Source organism: Lepus europaeus, chromosome 6 (genome assembly GCF_033115175.1).
Source record: "Lepus europaeus isolate LE1 chromosome 6, mLepTim1.pri, whole genome shotgun sequence".
Taxonomy (NCBI): domain Eukaryota; kingdom Metazoa; phylum Chordata; class Mammalia; order Lagomorpha; family Leporidae; genus Lepus; species Lepus europaeus.
This window is the reverse complement of record NC_084832.1, coordinates 111644542-111672416: the sequence shown is the minus strand read 5'-3', so window position 1 is coordinate 111672416 and position 27875 is coordinate 111644542. Positions and strand designations below refer to the sequence as shown.

At 40.2% G+C, this 27875-nt stretch overlaps 1 protein-coding gene across 5 annotated transcripts in view; it reads right to left on the bottom strand.

The window, feature by feature from the left end:
- Positions 1 to 27875, bottom strand: part of PLEKHA5 (pleckstrin homology domain containing A5) — a 260060-nt gene that overhangs the window by 215050 nt on the left and 17135 nt on the right. Inside the window, exon 4 of one of the 5 annotated variants that reach the window (XM_062194900.1) lies at positions 10195 to 10593. The exons of the other annotated variants lie outside the window; for them this stretch is intronic. Within the exon in view, the coding sequence (XP_062050884.1) occupies positions 10569 to 10593 (25 nt within the window). The 3' untranslated portion in view covers positions 10195 to 10568. Of the gene's footprint in view, positions 1 to 10194; positions 10594 to 27875 lie in introns of those variants that run through there. 5 annotated transcript variants of the gene reach the window in all.

Here is a 27875-nt window from a genome sequence, read left to right as displayed (position 1 = left end):
TTATCTTCACTAATCTCTAACTGAAATCTAGCAGGTAGTTTGATGTAATGCAGGCAATAAGCCACTCTGGTAATAGCAGCACCTCTGACTTTTGTCCCCAGTATAATTCAGAAATTTCATATCATATTACAGTCATTGTAAACATACTGAAATACAGTAGTCCCTCCTCCTTTTCTGCAGTTTTACCTCCCAGGGTTTCAGTTATATGTAGTGAGGCACAGTTCAAAAATAATACATGGAAAATTCCTGAAATAAACAGTTCATGATTGAAATTGTGTGCCATACCGCGTGATGTAATGGATTCTCTCACAGTCCCACCCCATTATGCCCAAGACATAAAGCATCTTTTCACCCAGTGTATCCACTCTATATGCACTACCCACCTGTTAGTGACTTAGTGGTCCTTCTCAGTTATCAGAGCAAGTATCTCCATGCAGTAGTACCCTCATTTCACTAACAAAGTCCCCAAAGCACATGAGCAGGGATGCTGGCAATTTGGATATGCCAAAAAGGAATCACACAGTGTTTCCTTTAAGTAAAAAGGTGAAAGTTCTTGACTTAATTAGGAAAAAAAAATCTCTGCTATGGTTGCTAAGATCTACAGTGCAATAAGCTATTCTGAGAGAATGAGAGAGAAACCACATTCATGTAACTTTTATTATTTTTATAATTGTTTTTATATTAATATTGTTGCTGTTCTTACTGTGCCTACTCATAAGCTTCTCACAGACATGCATGTGTAGGAAAAAACACACATGCACAGGGTTTGGTTCAACCTGAAGTTTCAAGCATCCACTGAAAGACAATGAGTCATTTACACTCCTCACTGCTTCAAAATTACCATAGTTACCACACTCACTTCTAGACTTGAATGTGTGTTGATAATTACAAATTTAATATTTTCATATCTAGATTTCAATGTAATTGGGTCTCCTCTGCAAGTGTGTGTGTATACACGTGCTTGTTAAAGATGAAGAATTTCTACTTCAGATGAAGGCTAAAATCCCTGCAGGATCTCCCTAACTGGCATTCTCCTCCAAGAGATATCTTATTAAGTTTTATTTACTTATGTTTATTTGAAAAGCAGAGGGAGGGGGCAAATATCTTCCATCTGCTACTTCATCCCACAAATGTCCACAACTGCAGCGGCTGCTGGACCAGGCCAAACCCAGGAGCCCAGAACTCAACCCAGGTACCCTATGTGGGTAGCAGAGACCCAAGGCTTTGAGAAAGCACCTTTTGCCTCCCAGGTGTGTATTAGCAGGAAGCTGGATTGGAAGTGGAGTCAGCAGTCAAACCTGGCAGTGAAAAGGGATGCAGGTGTCCCAAGCGACAGCTGAACCCCTGTGCCACAAAACCTGTCACCTCCCCAACAGAAAGAGTTTCTCCTTTTCTTTCCTCTTCCTCAGTCTGCCCATCCCACATCTCTGTTCTTCTCAGCACTCAAATATGGGCCCACTGATTATTTTTTATATCCACAACTACTAAATGTGTTTCCTCTTGTTCTTTCACACTACACAGCAATCATAGGGATAAAACGGCCAGTCTGCCCAAGGTGTCACTCAGCACAAACACAGCAGTGACTGAATACCTGAAGACCTGTAACCTGCACAACATGGGCTACAAAAAGAAAAGGAGGGGGAGGAGGAATAAAGCAAAGTAAAAAGGGAGAAATGCAGAATGGGAAAAGCTGGGGACTGGAGAGGATGTGTTAACAAAGGGGAGCGGACTTAAGGCCTATGTCTTTTCAACCTTCCTAACAATCAGGAGGAAAGGAGGGAGAAACAAAGGAAGACAAGTCTACACACACACACAAACTACCACACATGCTATGATATTACTTACGGGATGATGATGTGTTCCTATCTCCAGTGGACTGAGAAGAGACTGTGAGTGAAACTGAGGGGACAGTGAGAAATAAAGACTTGGTGGTGAATTCTGGGTAGTTGAGGAGTTAGTCAAGCACCTAGTTCAAGAACAGGAAGTGCCAGGGGCAAGCTCTGTGTTGCACTGGACTAAATTACTGCTTGGGATGCCTGCATCCCATATCAAAGAGCCTGTTCAAATTCTTCCCAGCTACTCCACTTCTGATACAGCTCCCAGCTAATTTTTCTGGGAGGCATTAGATGATGGCTCAAGTACTTGAATTCCTGGCTCCTGGCTTTGCTTGGTCCAGATTTGGTTGTTGTAGCCATCTGGGGAGTATACCAGTAGATGGAAGTTATCTCTCTCTCTCGTTCAAATAAATAATTCTTTTAAAGATTTATTTATTTATTTGAAAGGCATGGTTCACATACACACACACACACACAGAGAAAGAGAGAGAGAGAGAGAGAGAGAGAGAGGTCTTCCATCCACCAGTTTTCTCCCCAAGTGGCTGCAACAGATGGAGCTGGGCTAATCTGAAGCCAGCAGCAAGGAAAGGCATGGTTCACATACACACACACACACACAGAGAAAGAGAGAGAGAGAGAGAGAGAGAGAGGTCTTCCATCCACCAGTTTTCTCCCCAAGTGGCTGCAACAGATGGAGCTGGGCTAATCTGAAGCCAGCAGCAAGGAGCTCCTTCCAGGTCTCTGATGTGGGTGCAGGAGCCTGAGCACTTGGGCCATCATCCACTGTTTTTCCAAGTACATTAGCAGGGAGCTGGGTTGAAAGTGGAGCAGCTGGGCCTTGAACTGGTGCACAAATGGGATGCCAGCACTGCACACAGCAGCTTAACTGGCTAAGCCACAGTGCGGGCCCCCAAATAAATCAATCTTAAAAAGAAAAAAGACTGTGGGAAATTGGATTGAAAGATGAGTTTATTTAAAAAAAAAAAAAAAAGAAGAAGAAGAAGAAGTATCAAAATGAAAAGCTCAGAGGCCAGTGCTGTGGCATAGCCGGTAAAGTCTGCAGCACAGGCATCCCATATGGATGCCGGTTTTTGTCCCTACTGTTCCACTTTTTATCCAGCTCTGCTGTGGCCTGGGAAAGTAGAAGAAGACGGCCCAAGTCCTTGGGCCCCAGCAACCATGTGGAAGACCTGAAAGAAGCTCCTTGCTCCTGGTTTTGGATTGGCCCAGCTCCGGCCACTGTGGCCATTTGGGGAGTGAACCAGTGGATGGAGGAACTCTCGTTGCCTCTGCAACTCTTTTAAATAAATAAAATCTTAAAGAAAAACAAAAACAAAAACAAAAACAAAAAAAACCAGGGACAGGAGTTTGGCCCAAGGGTTAAGCTGCTAATTGGAATGTCCATAACCTGCATGAGAGTGCCTGGCTCCTGATTCCAGTTTCCTGCTAACACACACCCTGGGAAGCTGCAGATGATGACTCAAGTAGGGTGTGGAAGACCTTGATGGAGTTCCTGACTCCTGCTTTTGGACTGACCCAATCCTAACCATTACAGGCATCTGAGAAATGAGCTAGGAGATAGCAAAGGAACTCTCTTTGTCACTCTCAAATAAAAATTAAAAAAAAAATTTTTTTAAGAGAAAGTCCAGGTTTCTTAATAGAACAAGACTTTCACTAATAGCCCCAACTCAAGTCGCAGAAACTGTCTTCAGAGGGAGAGATGTCTCAATCACAGTTGCTTAAAAAGAAATTGTAATGGCCCAAGTGCTGGGCCCTTGCCACCCACACAGGAGACCTGGATGGGGTTCCTGGCTCCTGGCTTCAGCCTGGCCCAGCCCTGATAATAACAGTCATTTGGGAAGTGACCCAGTAGATAGAAGATCTTTTTCTTTTTGCCTTTCCCTCTCTGTGTGTGTTACTCTACCTTTCAAATAAATAAAATAAACCTTAAAAAAAAAAAAAAAAAAGGAAGGGAAGAAGGAAAGAGGGAAAGAAAAGTAAAGAGAGAGAGAGAGGCAAAGGCAAAAAATATTACAAGATTACAGCAGGGGTGATGGATGTACATAAAGAAGTATCACAAGTAGGAGCTGGCATTGTGGCATAGCGGGTAAAGTCGCCACCTGCATCCAATATCACTGCCGGTTAAAGTCCCCACTGCTCCCTGCTAATTGCCTAGGAAAAAGCAGTGGGAGACAGGCCAAGTGCTTGGACCTCTGCCACCCACATGGAGACCCGGATGAAGCTCTGGGCTCCTGGCTTCGGCCTGGCCCAGCCCTGGCCCTTGTGGTCATCTGGGGAGTAAACCAATGGATAGAAAATCTTTTTCTTTCTCTTAAAATAAAAATATCACAAATGATTTTAAGTGTTCCAATACTATATACCTGATGAGTGCATATATCTCAATATGAGCTGTATTCTGATGGTACAGTAAAAATACCATTCTGTCACAAGACAAAGCAAAAATTATTGTATAATTACAAGATACATGTAGGAAAATAAAACCATTTTTTTGTTTTGAATTTATGAGTAAAAACTAGCATTAAAGAAATGTAATATTTTATTTGCCTAGTAATTAATGTTAACATAGGTATATTTTAAACCCAAATTAAGAGCATCCTATGGGCCAGCACTGTGGTGTAGTAGGTTAAGTATCCACCTGCGGCAATGGCACCCTGTATGGGCACTCATTCAAGTCCTGGCTGCTCCTCTACCAATCTGGCTCCCTATTGGTGGCCTGGGAAAGCAGCAGAAGATGGCCCAACTGTTTGTATCTATGCACCCATGAGGGAGACCGGAGGAAGCTCCTGGTTCCTGGCTTCGGATCAGCTCAGCTCTGGCTGTTGCGGCCATTTGGGAGAGGCAACCAACAGATGGAAGACCTTGCTGTCTGTAACTCTGCCTCTCAAATAATTAAAGATCTTTTTTTAAAAAAAGATTGATTTATTTACTTGAAAGTCAAAGTTACACAGAGAGAGAAGGAGAGGCAGAGAGAGACAAAGAGATAGAGAGAGAAAAAGAGGTCTTCCATCTGCTGGTTCACTCCCCAGTTAGCCGCAATGGCTGGAGCTGCGCTGTTCCAAAGCCAGGAGCCAGGAGCTTCTTCCAGGACTCCCACGCAGGTGCAGGAGCCCAAGGACTTGGGCCATCTTCTACTGCTTTCCCAGGCCATAGCAGAGAGCTGGATTCAGCGCCGGAAACTAAAAATCTTAAAGAAGAGCATCCTATAGCTATTTGGAAACACTGGGATGAGATAGTATATTAATTATTAACACTTAAAGAAAATAAAAAAAGTGCACGTGTACAGCCACCTGGTATTCAAAAAAATCAGAGCTTGTCCTGCACACAGCAGGAGCTCAATGAGTATTTGTTGAAAAATGAAAGTTGGAACAGCAATTTGCTTGCTCATTCAAATTACTTATTTCTGACAAATGTATAATTTATTTCTAATTACAGCAAATTTGTATTTCAAAATAAATACAAAGCAATTGCTTCTTTAAGCAACAAATCTAATCGTGACCTTCTGTATTTTCTCCAAAATTATTGCATCATATTTCAATTCCTTCTCTGAAGTTAATTTTTTCCCTGCTTATTTACTTAAATGGGTGTGTGCAAATCTTTATAACAGGAATAAAAGTAGCGTGACTTTGTGAACCCAGAAAAAAGTCATCTGTTTTAAAAGGGACATTTAATTTGAATGATCAAGGTTATATTCCTTTCCTTAAAGGAAAGAAGATTCTCGGTTGGGTTTTGGATTTTGCAGCCACATACATGCCTGGTTAATTTCCAAAAGCACATGTGTTATAGTAAACCTTCTCCTTTCAATGCCAGAGAGTTTCTGCTCCTAGAACTGGTTACACTAGTGAATTACCCCACATGTCTATCCATATTGCTAATCTTAGGCCAGCAGGATTCCCTTGTGAATCTACAAAAGGCTGACTTTCACTTTGAGTAAGATCTCATGTATTCACTCTGAGACTTTAAAACAGTGATTCCCAACCTTATCTGGCCACATACTGGAGCCACCAGGAACTGTAAACTAAATGGGATTCCGAGGCACTGGCTAAGCAACGGATATAAATAAGAGGCAGTGAAAACTGCATTTTTCAGTAAGCAGCCAACTGATAAACCTACTACCTCTACAATACACAAGGGCTTTCTTATAAATGAAGTATCAAAATCTCAGTTTTTGGAAAAACGGAGAAGCATATTTTAGACATTTCAAATAAGAATTTTATGACATTCGCTGAAGTGTTTTTCCAATGAAGAACCAACAACGGACTCAAATAAGCTACTCTCTCTTGAGACTGTGAGCAAGCGAGCGAGTGAGACAGAGATTGTGCACTTGGGAGTGCAAGTAAGCACATGTGGCAAATTTCATTTTGTCTTTGAAATAGTGGGAGTGAAGATGAAGAGTGAAAAATAATTCCATAAAAACAGGTAACCTTTCCTACCTCCTTCCATCACACAGTTTTCCTATACCCTTTCTTCAGCTAATGATCTGAATATTTCTAACTTAAAATATTAATGCATCCCTCCTAAGAAAGACTTGAACCTCTAAAAGCTTAGATTAAAAAAAAAAACCAGAGTACCAGACATTTCGATATAAGATTAGTGTTTGCATAATAAATCCTATTCTGTGTAGGTGGAAACAAAACCTACTGCTTTGTTCTACACATGTGAGCTAATACTTTCACTAATATTACTATAATTAATTATTTTATTTCAGTATTTATACTTAACTGTCAAGTAGGAAAAGATACTTATGTCTTAGGTCAAGTTAGGTTATAAGTTTTTGTGTCTCCATTACTTAAACTTCAAAACAGCACTCATTATAAAATGCTAAGAGTCTAAAACTCGGGGCCAGCACTGTGGTGTAGAGGGTTAAGCCTCCATCTGCAATGCCAGCATCTCACATAGGCACCTGTTTGAGTCCCACTTGTTCCACCTCCAATTTAGCTCCTTGCTAATGTGCCTGGGAAAGCAGCCGAAGATGGCCCAAGTACTTGGGCCCCTGCACCCAAGTGGGAGATCCAGATGAAGCTCCTGGCTCCTGGCTTTGACCTGGCTCAGCCTTGGCCATTGCAGTCATCTAGGGAGTGAATCAGTGGATGGAAGATCTCTCTGTGTGTCTCTCACTCTCTGTGTAAATTCTGACTCTCAAATAAATAAATCTTTAAAAAAGTCTAATAATCATACCTAGTGACCCATTAATGTTTGTTGTTGTTATTACATAATAAGCAATTGTTACTAGTGATAAGGCACAGAAGGAGGCTGAAAAGATGGGGGAAGAAAGTCCAGGAATCTTGTCTGCCCTTACACCCCACTATACTGCCTGAATTTACCATCAGAATGCAGAGCTTTTCTAATAACTACTAAAATGATGAAGAAGAATTCTTATGTAATAAATATCCCAGGTATGTTAAGTGAAATCAAGTTATGCATGTGTATACACTATGACCCCAATTCTCTTAGTGTATAAATGCTGAGGAAGAAAACTGAAAGAATATATGGCAATAGTTTATATACCCAGTAGCATTAAGTATTTTTGGGTATCATATTCAATATTTTCCAATATGAGTATGTATTCACTTTACATTCAGTAATTTTTCCTTCTATATTATTTTTTTTATATATACTTGAAAGGCAGAATGGCAGAGACAAAGAGATTCTGAGACATACAGCGAAGACTCCATCCCCAAATGCCCACACAGCCAGGGCTGGGCCAGGAGCCAGGAACTCTATCAAAGTCTCCCACAAGGGCAGCAGGGACGCAAGCACTTGAGCCATTACCAGCTACTTCCCACAGTGCACATTAGCAGGAAGCTGGATCAGAAGTGGATTAGGCAGGGTCCCTATATGGGAATGTGGGGGCTTAAATGCTGTGCCACAATGCCCATCTCTTATGTAATACATTGTTATGCCTTGCTTGGGTGCAATATAACAACTGAAGTTAAATGTTCTTCGGCTTGGGGCTTGTGCTGTGGTATAGTAGGCTATGCCTCTGCCTGCAGTGCCTGCAGTCCACATAGTTGTCAGTTCCTGTCCTGGCTATCTCCTCTTCCCTCTTCTGATCCAGCTCTCTGCTTATGGCTTGGGAAAGCAGTGGAAGATGGCCCAGGTGCTTGGGGCCCTGAACCCGCAGGAGAGACCCGGAAGAAGCTCCTGGCTCCTGACTTGTGATCGGCGCAGCTCTAGCCATTGTGGTCATTTGGGGAGTGAATCAGTGGATGGATGACCTTTCTGTCTGTCTCTTCCTCTCTTTGTCTGTAATGTAATCCTACCTCTCAAATAAATACATAAAATATTTTTTTAATGGCTTAAAAAGACTAAAAGGAGTAATCTATGACTCAAGCTATAAAAAAAATGATGATGATGACAGTGATGACAGGAATGGGGACATGTTAACTGTCCGTATCCTAAAAACAAGGACTTTAAAAAAATGGTAACACTAGAACTCTGTCTGCATATTTTACAATACATAAATTTAGAACAAATAACAGAAAAAACTAAATTATTCAAAGTTGATTACTTAATACATACTAAAACATTATATTTAATAGTGTGAATTCAGTCAACAAATGACCAACAAATAACAATACAAACTAAAATGAAAGCTTTGGGAGGGTCCATCAGGAAACAAACCACAGAAGCCACTGGGCCACCTACCATAAGATCCCTTTAACTCCACACCAATCTGGCTGTAATAACTTGCTTATTATTGCCTATTATGTATGACTGGTTATGTGTAAACACGCACAGGCCTCTGCTGCATCTCCTCAATCCCTGCCTGTTTATAAGAAGTACTTCCAATACTTTGGGTGTTGATTATAACTGTTCCAACTGAAAGTTTTTGTTTACCCATACCTGACTTTTTGAACTGAAACCTGAAGGCCTATGCGAATTTGCACAGTGCAAATGGCTTTAGGAGAATACTAACATATAATCTGTCCAGAAAAAGCATTTTAAAGTAAAGTTTTTCATCACTGAAAGCATTATTATTTTGGAACTAAGTGAACTGTGCAGAATTTTAAATGAAACACTTAATGACAGATGCAGTGCAGAGGTTAAAATTGTAACTCTGTGGATATGTAAGAAAATGTTCTAGCAATCATCTGGTGAAATAAGCAGACTACAGAATGGTTTGCACATTAAGGCTATGCCTACATGAAAGTTGTTACTGGAGAGATTGTGGGTGCCTACTTCAACAAATATTTTAATATTATACATTGTTGTTTCAACTGAAGGGGGTATTAAAAATAAGACATGAGACAGTTTTTCTAAGCCTAAATGCCCAGTTTACTTCTTTTGGGATTCAGATTTTAAATGAAGAAGTAAAGAATACAACAATGTACAGCTGTTTGCTTCCATGAATATAAACAGAAGAAATCTACAGAGGGCAGCTGATGTCTGTGGGACTGAGCTAACTGCTTCATTCCCAGCTGTGTTTTAATGTGTCACACTAAACAGTAACAAACTCTTTTTTATGACAGTCAGAGGCTGAGCCTTTCCATTTGTGCCCAGAGAAAGTTAAAGGCTCACTAGAAAATATTTGGAAAATTAAATTATTTGTCTGGTCTATGTTCTAAGCTGCATAAGATCAGTTGAATTATTCAAGAGTTAAGCAATTCTAGTTTCAACCCAGAGATGATGATAGAGATGCCTGATTACTTTCAAATAACTTAAAATATCAACATGGGAAAGATGGGCAAGTTAAAACCATACCCAATTTGCCACAGTAATACAGAATTATGTCAGGAATAAAGCAAGCTGGTATATCCTGAGGTCAGTGTATGCTACTGGATCAAAACTGCAAATAGCTCTTATTCTCTACCATTCAAAAACTATCTGATGGGGCAGACACTTGTTCTAGTAGTTAAAACAGATGTTAGGATACCCATACCACATATCAGAGTAGCTGGATACAAATCCTGACTCTGGCTCCTGACTTCAGCTGTTGGTGCAGACCCTGGCAAACAGCAGTAATGGCTCAAGTAACTGGATTCCTGCTACCCATTTGGGAGACCTGGATTGTTTCTGGCTCTGGGCTTCACCCAGCCAACTCTTCACTATTGCAACCATTTGGGAAGTGAACAATGGATAGGAGCTCATGCGTCCTGTCCCCCCTTTCCTTCACTCCTTCCCTTCCCAATGAATTTTAAAAACATAAAATTATGGTGAAAAGAAAAAAAAAACATGCAGGATTTCTACTTATAGCCACAAAAATCAGAGAGACAGGAAGATGGTCAGATGGGAGTGAGGCAATACTAAAGCAAGCAAATGTCTGACCCTAGTTCCTTTCCCACTCCCTTTCTAAATGGAAAAACCGTGATGTCAGTAGAAGCCCAGACCTCAAACAAAATAGAAAAGAGGACACCCACAGCATTTAATGAAAGCAAACATTCTTCAAACTACCAATGTCCAATGCCATCAGCAAAACATGGCCATCATATACAGCCCACCTGATTGTGGGAAACACACCAACTTTATACCTAAGTTACAGATTTTTATTTCTAAAACCCTTATTATAAACCGGATTCAGATTTATGGTAAAAGTTGGAATTAGCTGGGTGGAAATTTAAAAAAATAAGTTTTCATAATAAGTATGATGTAGGTTACATAAAACAATAATCAGTTCCATAGTTGAGCATCATTTCAATCTTCCATTGCCTCTTGCATCTGGCGAATTTTTAATACAGCAGTCCCCCCTCATCCCTGGCTTCACTTTCTGCTGTTTCAGTTACTTGCAGTCAACCGTGATCTGAAAATATTAAACGGAAAAATTCAGATATAAACAATTCGTAGGTTTTAAAATGTGCACCATTCCGAGGAGTGTGATGAAATCTTATGCCATCCCACTCCATCCAACTGGGTCACGAATCCTCCCTTCGCCCATCATATCCATGCTCTATGCCTGTCCCTTGGTATCCCCAGGGAACTGGTTCTAGAAGTCTGCATGATACCAAAATCCATGCATGCTCACATCCCTTATGTAACTATGCACACTGTCCCATAGACTATAATCATCCTTAGGTTACCTATAATACCAGAATACCTAATATAACGTAATTCTCCATAAATAGTTGTGATGCATGATTCAGGGACTAATGACAAGATAAAACGAGTTTGTATATGTACAGTACAGACTCAGTTTTTCCTTCTTGACTAATTTTAATTTGAGGTTCGTTGAATCCCTGGATGTAGAACTTCAGACACTACCCATCCTTTAGTCACTTAGTAGCTGCCTTGGTTATCAGACCGACTGTAGCAGAATAAGTGCCTGTGTTCAAGTAACCCTTATTTGATTTAATGGCCCCAAAGCACAAGACTAGTACAAGAGTAAGTGATGCTGGCACTTTTACTAAAGTATATTCAATAATTGCTCTATTTTATTGTAATTTCTTATGCCTAATTTACAAATTAAACATTATCACAGAGGTTCTGATTTGCATAATATGTGGAGATCACTCAAAGACCCATGTTTTAGAGTTTGATCCCCAAAGTCTAGTGTACACTGTTAATGGATTAATGCTAATGGTTAATGGATTGAGGAGAGACTTGATTCAACTGAGGTGGGCCCAGTGGAAGATCTGTAGGGGCGTGCCCCCCAGAAGGCAGTTCCTGCAAGGGGGTGGGCTGTTTTAGCCCAGTTGGGCCCAACTGTTCTCCTCTGCTGCCTGGCTCACCATGGGATTACCTTCCCCCAGCCTCCAGCCTCACCAGAAGCCTGAGCCAATGAGGCCACATGATTTTGGGACTGCAAACCTTCTTCTTCCTTCCAAACAGCTTCCCTTGAGTACTACAGTTCAAGTAATGAAGACCTGACTAATACAGTAGGTATGTATATGTAAGATAAAGGCACTGTACACAGAGTTCAGCACTATCTGCAGCAAGTATCCACTGTGGTGGGAGAATGTCTTAGAAAATATGCCACACAGATAAGTGGCCTACTATAATCTGATGACCTCTTGTTTATAGTATGAATGAAAATTACACCATGAAGCACAGACCCAGGATTGCTGTCCCTCCCTTAAACTGGAATCCCAGTTCTGCCAGCTCACTAAGGTCTAGACTTCTCATTAGTAAACTGAAATGCTTATAGTGTAACTGACAACTGGTGACTAGGTCACTACAGTGTTCATAACAAACGATATAGTGTATATAAAACACCCAGCAAAATGCCTAGAATACAGTTATATGTTCCATAAACAGCAGATATCATATAACACGTGGATACAAAGTTGTTTTCTTGAAATCTAAAGAAGCTCCATGTGCACTATTATTATCAAATAATTTGTTATCCTTGGCATGCAGTGTCATGGGTAGCACCTAGAAGGTATTATGTAAGTTTTGTTACTAATAATGACTACAAAAATCAATTGTGAAGTTCTAACAATTTAAACACCCTGCCAATTTTATCTTTCTATCTCCAGCCCCTAGCAGCTTATTTGATGTGGAGTAGTCATTTAATTGAATTTTCTCCATCAAAAAATGTATTTGTTTGAAGTTTTTAAACTTTTTCTTTGTGGTTTTAAACTTCACTGGATTGAGGGGCATTTAGACTATCATATACACAAGGGTACAGGCCAGATCTAGCTTGTAAACAAACACATGCACATTTCTCATGTTTTATCAACATGGAATTTCTCATCAGAGTGCAGACCAAACAAATGGATGAGGAGGCCCTGTGAAGAAGCTGCTGCTGGGAAGCTCTGTTCTAGGACAAAGCTCCAGAGTGACCAGCAGAAGCAGTAGCAAAATAAGCTGATCACAGCAAGGGTTTAACATCAGCATTCTCACCATTCTGAATTCTAGAATCAGCTACTCTAAATGGTGTATGGAATTTTGTGAACTTTCCTACCAAAAATAAAAAATTCATTATCATATATGTATATTTCACTAATAACACATGGCTTGCACCTAAGGAATCACACATTTTTTCTATAGTAAAAAGCCAACTGCTTACACTGCTCTATCAAAAAGTCTTAATTACTTCCTCTTGGGTTTCACAGAAGTTGTAATGACTGGCTTGTTCTAATCCCAAGGGGAAAAGCAAAACAAAACAAGGAAATGCTCCTGTTTAACCTTCTGGCCCTCCTGTCAATTAGGAGGTCCCTGCAAGAGTAACCTTAAGAGATAACTGATAGAGCAAACCTCAGAAACCATTATTACAGAATAGAATTCACTCTTTTTACAAACAACTGTCTCAAAAGGCAAACAGAAGTAACATTTTGCAACTACGGAAAATGATCTCCACTGTCCATTTGAGTCTGCCTGTATAAACGATTAAAAAGAAAGGGACCACTTTTCAGGAATATCTCTTAAGGTCAGCAACCAGAGATATCACCTTATTGTCAATCCTGTGAGTGGTCTCTGAGAGCAGTAGTATATTCAGGTCAGGAAGGTGGTAGGCTCATTTCTACAGAAGTCTGAAAGGGTCACTATTCTTCTCCATGTTCTCAATTCATGGAGGACACTGAGGAAGTCACTTGGCCCATGACAGACTCTTGTCCCCCAGCTGAAGGCCCTTGCAATCCTAAGTGCCAGACAGTAACACATTCAAGAGGAAGACTAATATCGCGTGTCCCAGCGTATGATTCACTCCTTTAAGCTGTCTGGCAGAAGAAAAGAGATTCCATCTGATCCTAAGTAGGTCACACTCAACATTCTAATACCAGTGCTTATCTTAGGCTTACACAAAAATCTACTGGATCCCAAACTGCACTGAATGGCTGACAAAAAGACTAGTGGCAAAATGTACACGTACACAAATGGAACTTGGAAGAAAATTAATGTCTGGGGACTTCCTGGGCAGCATCCGGCTTTCTGCCATTTCAGCGGGGGCTCTCTTACTGACGGGAACTGATTCAGGAGCGTTTTCATTATCCTCATGATCCCAGCAGGCTTGGGACTGTGGGCAGAGCAGCTTCCGTTATTTTACACAGAGCTTATGAGGTCTTCTCAGTGACCTGAGTTTTCAGATAAGGACTTAGTTTCTGTGTAAATCTTTTAAATAATTTGTTTAAAGACAGGCAATTGAAGGAAAAATAAATATAAATTCATTAAAAAACAGTTCGCCAAACTGGAAAAAAGTCCATTGCATCCTATGTAAAAGAGACACATTCTAACTACGTATGAATAAACAAAGGTTTTCAAAAGTAGAAGAGCAGAAGCCACTCTTCCCAGCAGGCACACCCTTACCATCTTCCCCCTCCTGCCTTTCAGATTTCCTCACTGCTTCTTGACCCTTCCCTCCCTTCCTTTCCCCTGCCTCAACCACGCCAGTGTAAACCCAAAGGTGTGGCCCACACTGACATTGAAAGTGGAAGCTTTCTCAGTCACAGACGGCATGCATGGGACATCAGTAGATGATGCCAGGGCATGTGAACCCCTTCAAGACAATGCCTGTGACTTCTCTGTAAGAGATCTTAAACAGAAGACATTCAGCACTGGTTTAGTCAAAGATGACATTTCATTCATTCATCCATTCATTTAGAGTGACCCAGAAGGAGAGAGATATACAAATCAATCTTCCATCTGCTGGTTCACTGTTCAGATGGCCGCAATCGCTGGAGCTGGGACATCAGATGCCAGACTCAACATTTAATTTTTAGTCAAAAGGAAGTCAATATAAATATCAGACTGCTAACAGATTTTGGTTAATTCTAAAAAGCACAGCAAACATCTAGCTTCCATCAATGAACAGAAAAAAGTAAAAAGTATTTAACCAGCCTACTCAACCATTCCCTCTACACAAAACATCAGTAATCTTTCTTATAATTATAGCTTCCAAAATTATGAAAGTCTTTTATTGTACATTTTGTTTAATAATTTATTAGTGAATCTGTGGTATATACCAAAATCTATGTTCCTTGTAAGTAAAATACTGAGGTGGAAATTTATTACTCATTGCTAAGTATCTGGGTTCAAGACTATATAGATTATCCTCTAAAAAAATCCAAAGAGAAAAAAGAGGAGCATAAAAGAGGAAACAACTAAGAAGGCATAAGTACATTTAAACCTATCAGCAACCATAAGAAATATACATTCATTTTTTTAAAAGAGAAGTTTGTCTAACTGGAAAAGAGTCCAATATATCCTTTGTAAAAACAGAGACATTCAAGTAATACATTTTTAAAATTAGAAGAGCAGAAGACAAGTGGAAGAGAACAGAGAAGCCAGAAATAGGTCCATATACATTCAGCAACTGATTTTCAACAAGGACACCAAGAACATACTGTAGACAAAAGATAATCTCTCCAATAAATGGTGCTGGGAAAACTGGATAGCCACATGCAGGAAAATGAAACGAGAACTCTCTCGCCACAACTCAAAACCAACTCAAAGTGAGTCAAAGACTGAAGTGTAAGATCTGAAACCATGAAACTACTCAAAGAAAACTTAGGGGAAGTGCTTCAGGACACTAAGATAGGCAAAGCTGGTGGGGTGGGAGGATTAAGACTCAAAAGCACAGATAACAAAAGCAGAAATAGACAAAGGGAATGATATCAAAATAAAAACCTATCATTAAAGAGACAACCTATAGAATAGGAGGAAATATCTGCAACCTATTCATCTGATGGGATTAATGTCCAGAATACATAAAGGACCAAAACATCTCAAGACCAAAAGAACCCAGATAATCCAATTAAAGGATGGGCAAATCCTATGAATAGACATTTCTCAAAAGAAGGCATATAAATGGATAGAAAACATTATGAAAAAATGTTCAATATAACCAATCTCAAAAAAATGCAAATTAAAAACACAGTGAGATACCATCTCTCCCCAGTTAGATAAGCCATAATCAAAAGAGCAAAATCTCAAATGCTGGCGAGGATGAACACAAAGGAGAACACTGATCCACCACTGGTGGGAACATAAACTAGTGCAGACACAATGGAAAACAGCATGGAAATCCTGAAAACACTGAAAATACAAAACATGATCCAGCTAACCCACTACTAAACATACGCACAAAGGAACAGCATTCAGTATGTTAGAGATACCCGCACTCTTACATTTATCACTACAATATTCACAGCAGATATGCTAAGAAATCAACCTAGGAGGCCAGCAACGGATGAATAAATACAGGAAATGTGGTAATATATACAATGATAAATTATTCTGCCATAAAAATGGATGACAATCTTGTCATTTGTGACATGTCTGAAACTACAGGATACTGTGCTAAGTGAATTAAGACAATCACCAAAAGATAAGTACTGTATGTTCTCATGTATGCAAGTTTAATAAATTAGTGTTACAGATAATGGAATGACTATAATCAAATAATTTATTGTATATTTCAAATCAGCTATGAGAGAGGATTTTGGAAGTTCCCAACACAGAGAAATGACGCTGGGTAGGCTAACTCCTTTGATTTGATCACTATACATTGTATATACATGCATCAAACCATCATACCCCAACCCCATAAATATGTACAATTATTATTTTTTTGACAGGCAGAGTTAGACAGTAAGAGAGAGAGAGAGAAAGGTCTTCCTGCCGTTGGTTCACCCTCCAATGGCCGCTACGGTCGGTGCACTGCGCCAATCCGAAGCCAGGAGCCAGGTGCTTCCTCCTGGTCTCCCATGGGGTGCAGGGCCCAAGCACTTGGACCATCCTCCACTGCCTTCCTAGGCCACAGCAGAGAGCTGGACTGGAAGAGGAGCAACCAGGACAGAATCCAGTGCCCCAACCGGGACTAGAACCAGGGGTACGGGTGCCGCAGGTGGAGGATTAGCCTAGTGAGCCGTGGAGCCAGTCAAATATGTACAATTATTATGCATCAACCTTTTTTGTAGCTTTAAAATAACTCCAAACACTAACATAGTTTGGTACAGGATGCTTTGGTTTTGGAGCTCTGTAGTTTGGTTTCAGAATGGATACCTTTGGGCTAAAAGGCCTGCAAGAGCGTTTCAGGCATGGAAAGCCAAGACTCTGTGACAAAAATATCCTACACAGAGGATCTCTGTGAGACCTCAGAGGAAAGAAAGGGTCATCAAAGAAGGGTATCTTCTCTGAAGGCAACAGAGAACATCCACTTTGCTTATGGCCGTATCCAAATACCGGTAGTCTATGGGCACAAAAAGCTTCCACAGCCTTGCCAGCCCATGGCAAGAGACTCAAGATGATCACTGATGTCATAAAAAAAGAGTGTTAATTGTTAAAGGAACAACAGCAGTCACTGTGCACTTGCTCCCCACATAGGACCTCTGTCCCTTATGAATTGTAATATGAGAATCGACTGCAAATTTTCTCCCCAAACTGTACTCTCTCTCTCTCTCTATATATATATATATTGTGTGTGGGGGGGTACAAATTGTTGAAGTCTACGCTTAGCATGGAGTTGGTCCTCTGTATATAAAGTCAAACTAAAAATGAACCATAATGAAGAAGGAGATGGGAGAGGGAGAGGCAGGTGGAATGGGAGCTGGAGGGGGGTGGTAAGGGGAAAAGAACCACTATATTCCTAAAGTTGTATCTATGAAAAAATGCACTCATTAAATAAAAGCTAAAAAAAAAAAAATAAGAATGGAAACCTTTTCATATCCCATATGTGAGAACTTACAGTGTGAGGAAGTCTCCCTCCTCTCAAAGGTATAGATCAATCCTTTTGCAGCCCTCCATATGTGAGTCATTCATCTCAACTACTGGACTTCAAAATAACCATGAATTCAAAAGAGTGTGACCGACACCTGGACAGGTCAGCCGTGGCAGGGTTACTATTCTGGTTTATTATCTGAATACCAACAGCTGAGGCTGCAACAGGCCTTGTATCCTAGAAGCCTGGACCACCAACACCATCACTGCCTCCTTGTACTGGGGACCTCCTGGGTCCTCATGATATCTGCAGTGGTGGTCAAGTCAGGTACCCCCAAGAACAGCTTGTATAAAGGTATACTCCAACCTGTATCAGGCTTCAACTTTCCAGAGGCCTGCTTCTACCCTCACTGGGCAACTGGTCTTGGATTAATTTTGCATCTCATCTACTATATGGCTAACATCGTTAGAGTATCAAGGCCGTTCCCTGCAGTTTCTCTCTAAGATGCTATTCTCTCTAAGCATCATGAACCTAAAAAAAATTCAATACACTGTGTGATTTGTGAAATCATACTTTGCATCATCATACGCAGCACAAATGCTATGGTTTGGATGGTGAATGTCCCCCAAAGTCCCAAGTGTTGAAGACTTGGGCTCCAGGGTGGTGCTAGTAGGAGGTGGTATACCCTGTAGGAGGTCTTTAGGTCACTGGAATTTGCCCTTAAAATGTAGTTCTTGTGTGACTTTTTAAGTTCCTGCGAGGAGATTGTAATAAAAGCCTGATTGTGGGCCCAACTTGTCTCTGCTTCCTGGCTCCTCGTGTGATTCTTCTTCCCTGTTTACACTCTGCCATTCAGCACAGGCACCCCTCACCTCATCAACACCTGAGCCATGCAGTTTGGCTGTGGAACCTCCAAAAATTGAGCTAATTAAACCTCTCCTTTCATAAGTTGCTTGTCTCAGGTATTTTATTACAGTAATGAAAAGCAGGTTGATCCAACAATTAAACTTTTTTAAAAAGTTTCACTTTCTCTTCTTTTAGAAGAGAAAAAGTTATAGTAGGTAAGTGCTAAGGAAAAGAAAATCAAAGCAGACATGGCCATGAGTATCACTGAAGGCAGAAGTTTCTTCCTGATGATAAAATGTTGAATTAATTCAGATGACATATTCTACACTTAACAGAATGTGACAATTCTGGAGTTACATACATATAACATTTTTTAAAAAAAGATAAAGCTGCACAGAGAAAACATGAAGTCACCACAATAGCTGAAAATCTCAGTAGGTGCTTTCAACCTCACGCAAACTCCTTTAGAGTACAAAGAAAGAACTGCTGCCAAGTCGACGTCTGAGGCTAGAAAAACTTTGGGATCAAAGTCTGACAGAGACAATTCAAGAGACAGAAATTACAGGACAGTAGTTTCCACTTATGATCAGAAATAGCAATGCTATTTCTATGTTCTAAACAAGCCAATACAGCAAAGCACAGAGGATTTTTAGGACAGTGAGATTAACTGTATGACACGAATGGTGCAGAACACAATCATTAGACACTGTCAAAAGCCGACTGAGCACACAACATCAAGAGTGAACCCTAATGTTAAGCATGGACTCGGGGTGATAATGTGCCAGTGTAGGACATCAACCATGACAAATGTTCCACTGTGGGGCAGGATGCTAACAATGGAGGAGGCTGGCTCTGTAAGGAACAGAACCTCCTGGTCAATTTTGCAGAGAGCCAAGAGTGCTTTTAAAAAGTTCATTAATTAAAATTAAGGGTCCGACATTGGGGCATAGGAGGTTAAGCCACTGCCTGTGCCACCAGCATCCAATATGGGCACCAGTTCGAGTTCCAGCTGCTTCACTCCTGATCCAGCTCCTTGCTAATGTGCCTGGGAGAGCAGTGGAAGACAGCCCAAGTGCTTGAGCCCCTGCCACCCACATGAGAGACCCAAAAGAAGCCCCTGGCTCCTGGCTTCAGCCTGGCCCAGCCCTGGTCATTGCAGCCATTTGGGGAATGAACCAGCAGATGGAAGATTTCTCAGTCTCTTCCTATCTGTAACTTTGACTTTCAAATAAATAAATCTTAAAAAAATTAAAATTAAAAACAAAAACAAAAAACAGTACATCCAAATTGAGTGTATCCCAACAATACAAGGTTGGTTTACCATTAATGAATGCATCAACTGCAGTTCATGTAATTCACTGAGTTAGCAAATGAAAACAAATCATTTCAATGGACACAGAACAAATTTTTGAGAAAATTCAACAAACACTCATCATAAAAGTTATTTTCAAAAAAGGAATAACAGGGAATTCTCTTAACCTAGAAAAATTGCTTCCAAAAAAAATCCACATCAAGTATTACTGCTAACAATAAAATTCAGAAGCATTCATTTCTAAGTCAGAGCTGTCGTTGATTCTGTTTATCACTGTGTTGGAGACACCAGCCACCAGCACAAGGAAATATCAGGAAGAGGAGAAAAGGCCACAGGACTATGAAGCAATAATAATAATAAACAACATTGTGCTGATTTACAGAAGACTAATATGTAATTATATTAAAATTAACAATTGCTCACCAAAAGATCCTAAAAAAGTGAAGTAGGAGATCAGATTTGCCACATAGAGGCAAAGATACAATTTTTATCCTACAAAACAGGTAAATAAGAAACATAAACAGGCTTCATGAAGGAAGAAACCCAAAAAAACAAAGATGCTTTGTTTCATTAATCTGAGGAATGCAAATTAAAATCCCAATGAGAAAACATTTGGCAACCACTAGATTGACAAAAATATAAAACATGGACAATATCAAGTGCTGGCAGAGATAAGGAAGTGCTGCTTTACAAGGAGGCCTCCATACAGTCACAGAAATTGGAATTAAGAAACATGGTGAACCTTCCATAAATATTTTGAAGCTCCTCCTGTACTGTAAGAGCAAGTATAATCAGTAAATCCACCTGAGAAAAGAAATTAGATTTACTGGATAAAGCTGAAATGCACATGCCTTACAACTCCAATTACATTCCTAGTTATGTCTCCTTGAGAAGCTCTTCTTTTTTTTTTTTTTTATTTATTTATTTATTTTTTTACTTTTATTTAATGAATATAAATTTCCAAAGTATAGCCCATGGGTTACAATGGCTTCCCCCCTCCCATAACTTCCCTCCCGCCCGCAATCCTCCCCCTTCCCGCTCCCTTTCCCCTTCCATTCATGTAAAGATTCATTTTCAATTCTCTTTGTATACAGAAGATCAGTTTAGTATATATTAGGTATAGATTTCAACATTTTGCCCATATAGCAACACAAAGTGAAAAAACTACCATTGGATTACTAATTATAGCATTAAATAGCAATGTACAGCACATTAAAGACAGAGATCCTACATAATTTTTTTTTTCAAATTAATTAATTTTCTATGCCATTTCCATTTTAACACCAGGTTGTTTTTTTGAAGCTCTTCTACGCAGACAGGTTTTACATTTTAAGCTGAGTATCACGTGCAGTGGTTAGTAACATTATTTTTATTTATGTTTGAGAAGTGCTATATACATTTGATGTGGAATTCAATTTTCATGAAAGACATAAACATACCCAAAAAAAATTTTTTTAAAGATTTGTTTGTTTGAAAAACAGAGAAGAAGAATAGGGAGAGAGGAAGATACTGAGACCAACCATCTTCTGATTCACTTCCCAAATGGCTACAACAGCCAGGGCTGGGCCAGGCTGAAGCCAGGAGTCAGAAGCTCCATTCAGGTCTCCCACATGACACCCAAAAGATTTTTACAGATATTCCTACCAACATATATATGTAGTATAGTAAAAATATTGCTCACAGTTCAGATTATTGCTAGTTGCATACAACAGATCTGTGTTGCATGAGCAGCCTGTTTAAATTACATAGATTATTTAAATCTGTCTTTCTCTTTTCAAGGGAACAAATCTGATAAAACAGTTAAAGGCAAGAAAATAATTGCTATTAATTATTTTTCATGTACAAAGTCCCTATCTACAAGCTTACAGTCAAATGCTTTTCCTCAAATTATTTCCAGGTGGTTCCCGGAATCTGTAAAATCTTCCACTCCAGTCATTCCTACTTTGTTGCCCATTAGGCAATTTTGTGGTTTAAAGACTATGAAATTTTGCTCTGGTTCATCACACAGCTTGAACTTTTCAAGTAATAATACAAAAAAAAAAAAAAAAGAGAAAATATTTACATTAAAATATTTACTGTTAATGAAAAAACTCTATAATGAAAATTAGAAACTGAAAATCCTGATCCCTTAGGTTTTAGATCTGATTTAGCAATTAGTAAATAGAATTACATAAATCAATAGGATCACTTTCCTTTACTATTTTTCTATTTTACTGTGTCACATCTTTAAATAGTCATTTCTAATAAGAAATACTCAAAATACTATGGAAAATACAATAAAAACATAAAAGCTGGTACAGAGGTATACAGTAGGCCCTCTAAACCCACAGGCTTCATATCTACATATTCAACAAGCCACAGATCAAAAACATTTAAGAAAAAACAATTCCAGAAAAATTCCAGAAAGCCAATCTCGATTCTGTGGCACTTGCAGTAGTACACAGAACCCATGCAAATGAAGTAGCACCCAGGTGCACGCTGCTGTAGCCTCTCATCCAGTCTAGATGGTGCACCATGAAATCGGGACTGTCAAGGCTGACTCTGCACTGGATTTGGACACACCCTCTTTTTCTTGTCATTTCCTAAATGATACAGTTAACAACTATTCACCTAGCATTTACACTGCACTAGGTAGGTATTGTTAAGTGCAATTATCCCTAAGTATCTTCCGGGGATTGGCTCTAGGACCTTTTGTGGATACCAAAATCCATGGATACTCAATTCCTTATATAAAATGACAAACATGCATATAACCCATGCACATCCTCCCATACAATTTAAATCATTTCTAGATTATAGTCAGCCCTGTGTATTTGCCAGTTCCTTATCTGTGAATCCAACCAACCTCAGACTAAAAACATTTGGAAAAAAGCTGCATCTTTACTGAACTCATACAGACGTTTAAGTTAATATATAAAAATATACAGTTTAGGGGCAGGTATGTGGCAAAGAGATTTAAGGCACTGCCTGGGACATCTGTATTCTATAGCGAGTGCCTGGTACAAATACTGGACCCTCTGTGTTTCCAATCTGGCTTCTCACTAATCTTCACCCAGGGAAGCAGCAGATAATGGCTCAAATAGGTGGGTTCCTGACTTGAGCCTGGCACAGGCCTGAATGTTGCGGGCACTTAGGGAGTTGATGGAAGACTAGGGGAAGTGCACACCTGTGTATATGTGTCAATGCCTTTCAAATAAATATTTTTTAAAAAAATACTGCTTGGGGCTGGTGCTGTGGCGTACCAGGTAAAGCTGCAGCCTGCAGTGCCAGCATCCCATATGGAAGCTGGTTCCTGTCCTGGATGCTCCACTTCCGATCCAGCTCTCTGCTGTGCCTGGGAAAGTATGGAAGATGGCCCAAGTCCTTGGGCCCCTGCACACACGTGGGAGACCTAGAAGAAGCTCCTGGCTTCTGGCTTTGGATTGACGCAGCTCCAGCCATTGTGGCCATCTGGGAAGAGAACCAGGGGATGGAAGACCTCTCTCTCTGCCTCTCAAATAAATAAATAAACCTTAAAGAAAAAATACTGCTTTAAACATATTGTTTAGTATGTGAGCTCCTACTCAAACACCTTTTAAAGGAGCACAGGCAGGGGCTACTATGCTGTGGCATAGTAGGTCAAGCCCCCACTTGCACCAGTTCCTGTCCTCACTGCTCCTCTTCTGATCCAGCTCTCTGCTAGTGGCCTGAGAAAGCAGAGGAAGATGGCCCAAGTACTTGGGCCCCTGCACCGCACCCACGTGTGAGACCCAGAAGAAGCTCCTGGTTCCTGGCTTCAGACTGGCCCAACTCTGGCCATTGTAGTCATTTGAAGAGTGAACCAGCAGATGGAAGACCTCTCTCTCTCTTCCTGTAGCTATCCCTTTCAAATAAAAAAATAAATCTTTAAAAGAAAAAACTAAATAAAATTAAGGAGCACAGGCAGAGTCTGGGCAGACCATCATGCGGGCCAAATAAGTCATGGTCTCTCCCTTAGTCCCAGGTCACCTTTCTCTAAGAGACTATAGAACCTAAATCCATTATGACTTTTCCATGCTCAAATTCCCATCATCTCCATTCTCTTTCCTAATCCATCTGCTAACCTGGCATTAGCCTATAGGGCTCTGTCCTTTCTGTCCCTGATTTAGCCTCTATTCCAACCCTATCTTATAAACTAAAAACCTATGGAAATAGTGTTCTATAATTAGTAAATTCCCTATTTTCCCAAGCATCATCTCAGTATCTTGGCTAAGGATTACCCGAGAACACTGGTTGTACAACTGCAGTCTCTCAAACAGTAGGCATTGATTCCCTACTCCTCAAGATCCTTCAATTGCTTGAGCCACCTGGTCTCTTAATCCCAGCACATCTGAAATGACTACTTCAATTATCACACTGCATCACTACCCTCGACCTTCCAGCACGTGTATGTGCCTACTGTCCTGACAGGGGTTCTCTGGTCGAGGGAAGCCCCATCCTGACCATCAGATTTCTTCTTGCTCCACTTCCCTCCTTCCAGGCCTGAACTCCAACAGTCTCACATTTCAGCAAATGTCTCACACCCTAAAAGCTCCTGCTTATCTACCTTTCACTTTATTCATCTGCAAAAACCCTCTGTAGCTCTAACTACCCATTTTCTCTGCGCTCCCACTGCCCATGAATCTCCCAGTGCTTGTAGTGTGCCACAGGCTAGCAATTAACACTCAGCATTTCAAAAAGTTACTGACTTAGTTTGTCACAAATTGTTTATTACAAATGTTCAACAAGTATTTACTGGGTGTCTCCTAGGAAGAGAGAAGGCACTGTTAGTTCTGAGCATTAACTACTGAACAGGGTCAGGAAGTCCCCAGTCTTGAAACCCAGATCACACAAAAGTAAATGAGGAAGGCCTTACATAAGGCAGTGGTAAGTGCTACAGGGAATGAAGTGGGGTAGCATGACAGGTGTCCGGCATGAGTGCTGGTTGCAGCAGAAGAGGGGGTTAGGCGACCTGAAAGCCTCAGCTTCTCCACCAGCCTCCAGGATAGAAAACTAACACAGCCCCAAACTAACTAAACAGAGCATCAGATGAAAAAACTCAAACTATTCCACAGGAGGTAGGAATTAACTGCTGAAGTAAAGAAGAATCATCACAGCAGCACACTCAATTCTCTACAGAATCAAAGAAGTACACAACAAAACAGCATGCCCAGGATCCAGCATACCACTGCATTTGAGCAAAGCAACAATAAACTCCCAGCACCGGTGCTACATGGATTACAATACTGCCCAACTGTTCCCCTCTCTTGGTGTCCACAACCTTTGCACTGTGTGTTTGCAACTCCTCCCAATGAAAGATGGAGCCCATTTCTCCAGTCCTTGAGTCTGAGCTGGTCTTCAGACTATTTTTGGCCAACAGAAAGGGGTAGAAGTGATGCCATCTCAGTTCTGAGGCCAAGGCCTCGAGTGCTTCTGTTCATCTTCTGAGATGCCCACCTTCCTCAGAAAGTAAGTGTACACCAGCCTCCTGCAGGGTGAGACCATGTCAAAGAACCAGCTTATGCCAGCATCCCACGAGAAGAGACCATGACAGAGCTAGTCTATGCCAACCTCCCGCAGAGTGAGACCATGTGAAAGACACCCAAGTCATCCACACCAGTCAGATACAGCAGATACCCTTCTATGGCGAATTCATTCCAACACCCTCCGTGGATGCTTGAAACCACAGACAGGCTCAAACCCTACATAACACTGTTTTTTCCTACTTGTACATGCTGCTATATATGTACTGTTATAGACAAAACAGATTTAGAACCTGATCAGAGGATTTCACTTCTCCTACCAGCAATACACGCTGTTACCAATTTAGAGATTTAATAGGGCTTAATTTACAAATTAGGCATGGCAAGACATTAACAACAATAACCAATAAAATAGAACAATCATAACAACATACTTTATATAAGGCTATATGAATGTGATCTCTCTAAAGAAAAATCTTATTTTACTATATTCACCCTTCTTGTGATATGAGATGAGGCAGTCAATGCACACGTGATCAGATGAAGTGAGACAGGTGACTGACACATGCAGACAATGTGACATGGTGTGGAGCTGCTATGTAAGGATTACTTGGAACCCAAGCACTGTAATAATACCCTGATGGTTGATCTAATAACCACAACGGCCACTAAGCGATCAAGTAGCATATACAGCATGGATACACAGACAAGCGTATAATTCACATCCCGGGCATGAGGTTTCACCACACCACTTGAAATGGTACAAATTTAAAACTTAGAAATTGTTTCCTTATAGAACTTGCCATTCAATATTTGAAATCATGGATAACAGGGAACTACTCTGGGGTCAACTGAAACTAGCCAACAACACCAAAGCCTTTTACTAATCAGCCAATCTCAAGCAAATCTAGGCCCACGAGAAATCAGGAAAAATTGGGTTGGTGTTTGGCTTAGCAATTATAAGCTGTACTTTGGAAATTTATATTCATTAAATAAAAGTTTAATAAATGAAAAAAAAAAAAAAAGATGCCAGCATTCTATACTGAAATTTCTGGGTTGAAATCCTGGCTCAAACTCTGATTCCAGCTTCCTGTTAATGTGCACCCTGGAAGTCAGGAGACGAGAGCTTAAGCACTTGGGTCACTGCCACTGGCTGACCTGTGTTCTAGGCTCCTGGCTTTGGCCTGGTTCAGGCTTGGCTGTTGGGGGGCATTTGGGAGAGTAAGCCAGTGCATGGAATCTCTCTGTTTATCTGTCTTTCTCTCTGTGTGTCTCTCTTCCTTTCAAATAAAAACTGAAAACAAATTTTAAAAAATTAGGAAAGCTGCCCAGCCAATCCAGGGACATACAGGCAAATACACACACACAGTTCACTGTTTTTAAGCCAACGAGTTTTTTGGATGGTTTGCTATGTATCAATAACTGATACAGCCAGAGTATAATTATTCACATCATTTCAACTCCGATAATGTTTCTTCACTCATGTTTTTGAGGAATTGAAGCCATAATTGTGAAATATTTTAATTTTGGGGTCTTCTTCTGCAATGAGGTTCAAATAGTAGCCTAGATAGAAACTGTTAACACAGAAAGAATTTAGAACCTTACTAAAGGATTTTATTTCTCCTACTAGTAATATGCCTTGTTACCAACTTAGAGCTTCTTTTTGCATCCCTGCTAAGTATCACCAACTGGATAAAACATCACTCCCAGGAATAAAGGAGGAGTGATTTGCTATTGCAAAAATCCAAATTATTAGGTCAGTGTTCAAAGGATCTGGGAGTCTTCTGTATAAGAATAAAGCAAGTAGTTTATTTTCTGGTCCTCTTTTCATTCTTTTCTGATACTCATAAATTTCCCAGTTTGAATGATTTCTAAGAAATTCATTTATCTTACCAAATTCACAAAGGAATTCTGTTTTTTGCCCAATCTTCTACCTCCTCCAAGAGTTCAATAAGTGTTTTAACGTAGATATAATAAGTATAATAAGCATACATGCTACCTCCTCTTCCCATTGATCTCGGTTAGCATAAAAGATTTATTGACTTGAACTGGACTAGGCCTGTCCTGATTTCTACCCTGTGGGTTGTTCTGAGAATCAAATGAGAGGGAAGAAGAGGAGAGGGTTCGGAAGGAATGTGACCCTGCTTTGCCCATCGCCCACGGCTCTTAGTCCCAGCCTACTCAAGCCACTACTGGTCATGGGCTCTATCTGCACCAGCCAACAGGGAATGCCTCAAAGCATCTAATTTCCAACACCTCTGCAGAGCTTGGGCATTCATTCACACATTGAAAACATCTCAAGCCTACATATTTAAACAGTTGCAATCTCAATTTTTGTATTCCCTTTCATTAATACTGAGAGGTTCAGTTCTTTTCTTTCCCCACCTTCCTTCTTTAGTGATAATAATCATTTACTCCAGAGTTAACATTCATTCATTTTAGAAAAGTCATTAAAATTTTTTTTCAAATACCAGCAACACTTATATTCAAATCATCTTCATAGTCTCTCCTTGGGTACACTATAACACACGCCACCTTCAGCTCTACCCACCTACAAAAGTTTCCCTAATGTTACAATATTTTGAATTCTTCACTCCTAGACAGTATTTTCAAGCTCTCTCCTGCCTTTTATTTGCAGCTCTGCACAAGTTACTTTCCTCTTTACTCTTCCTTTAAACAAAGTTCTCCTTAGTATAACTGGGTATTTCACAAAGACAATGATTTCTAACTCCTAAATTACAAGACTTTCTTAACTAGGGAATATAGTTTTGAAAACCAAATATATATATTATTAAATTGCAATTAAAAAGCCAAATAAGAGGAGCCAGTGCTGTGACGTGGCAGGTAAAGAG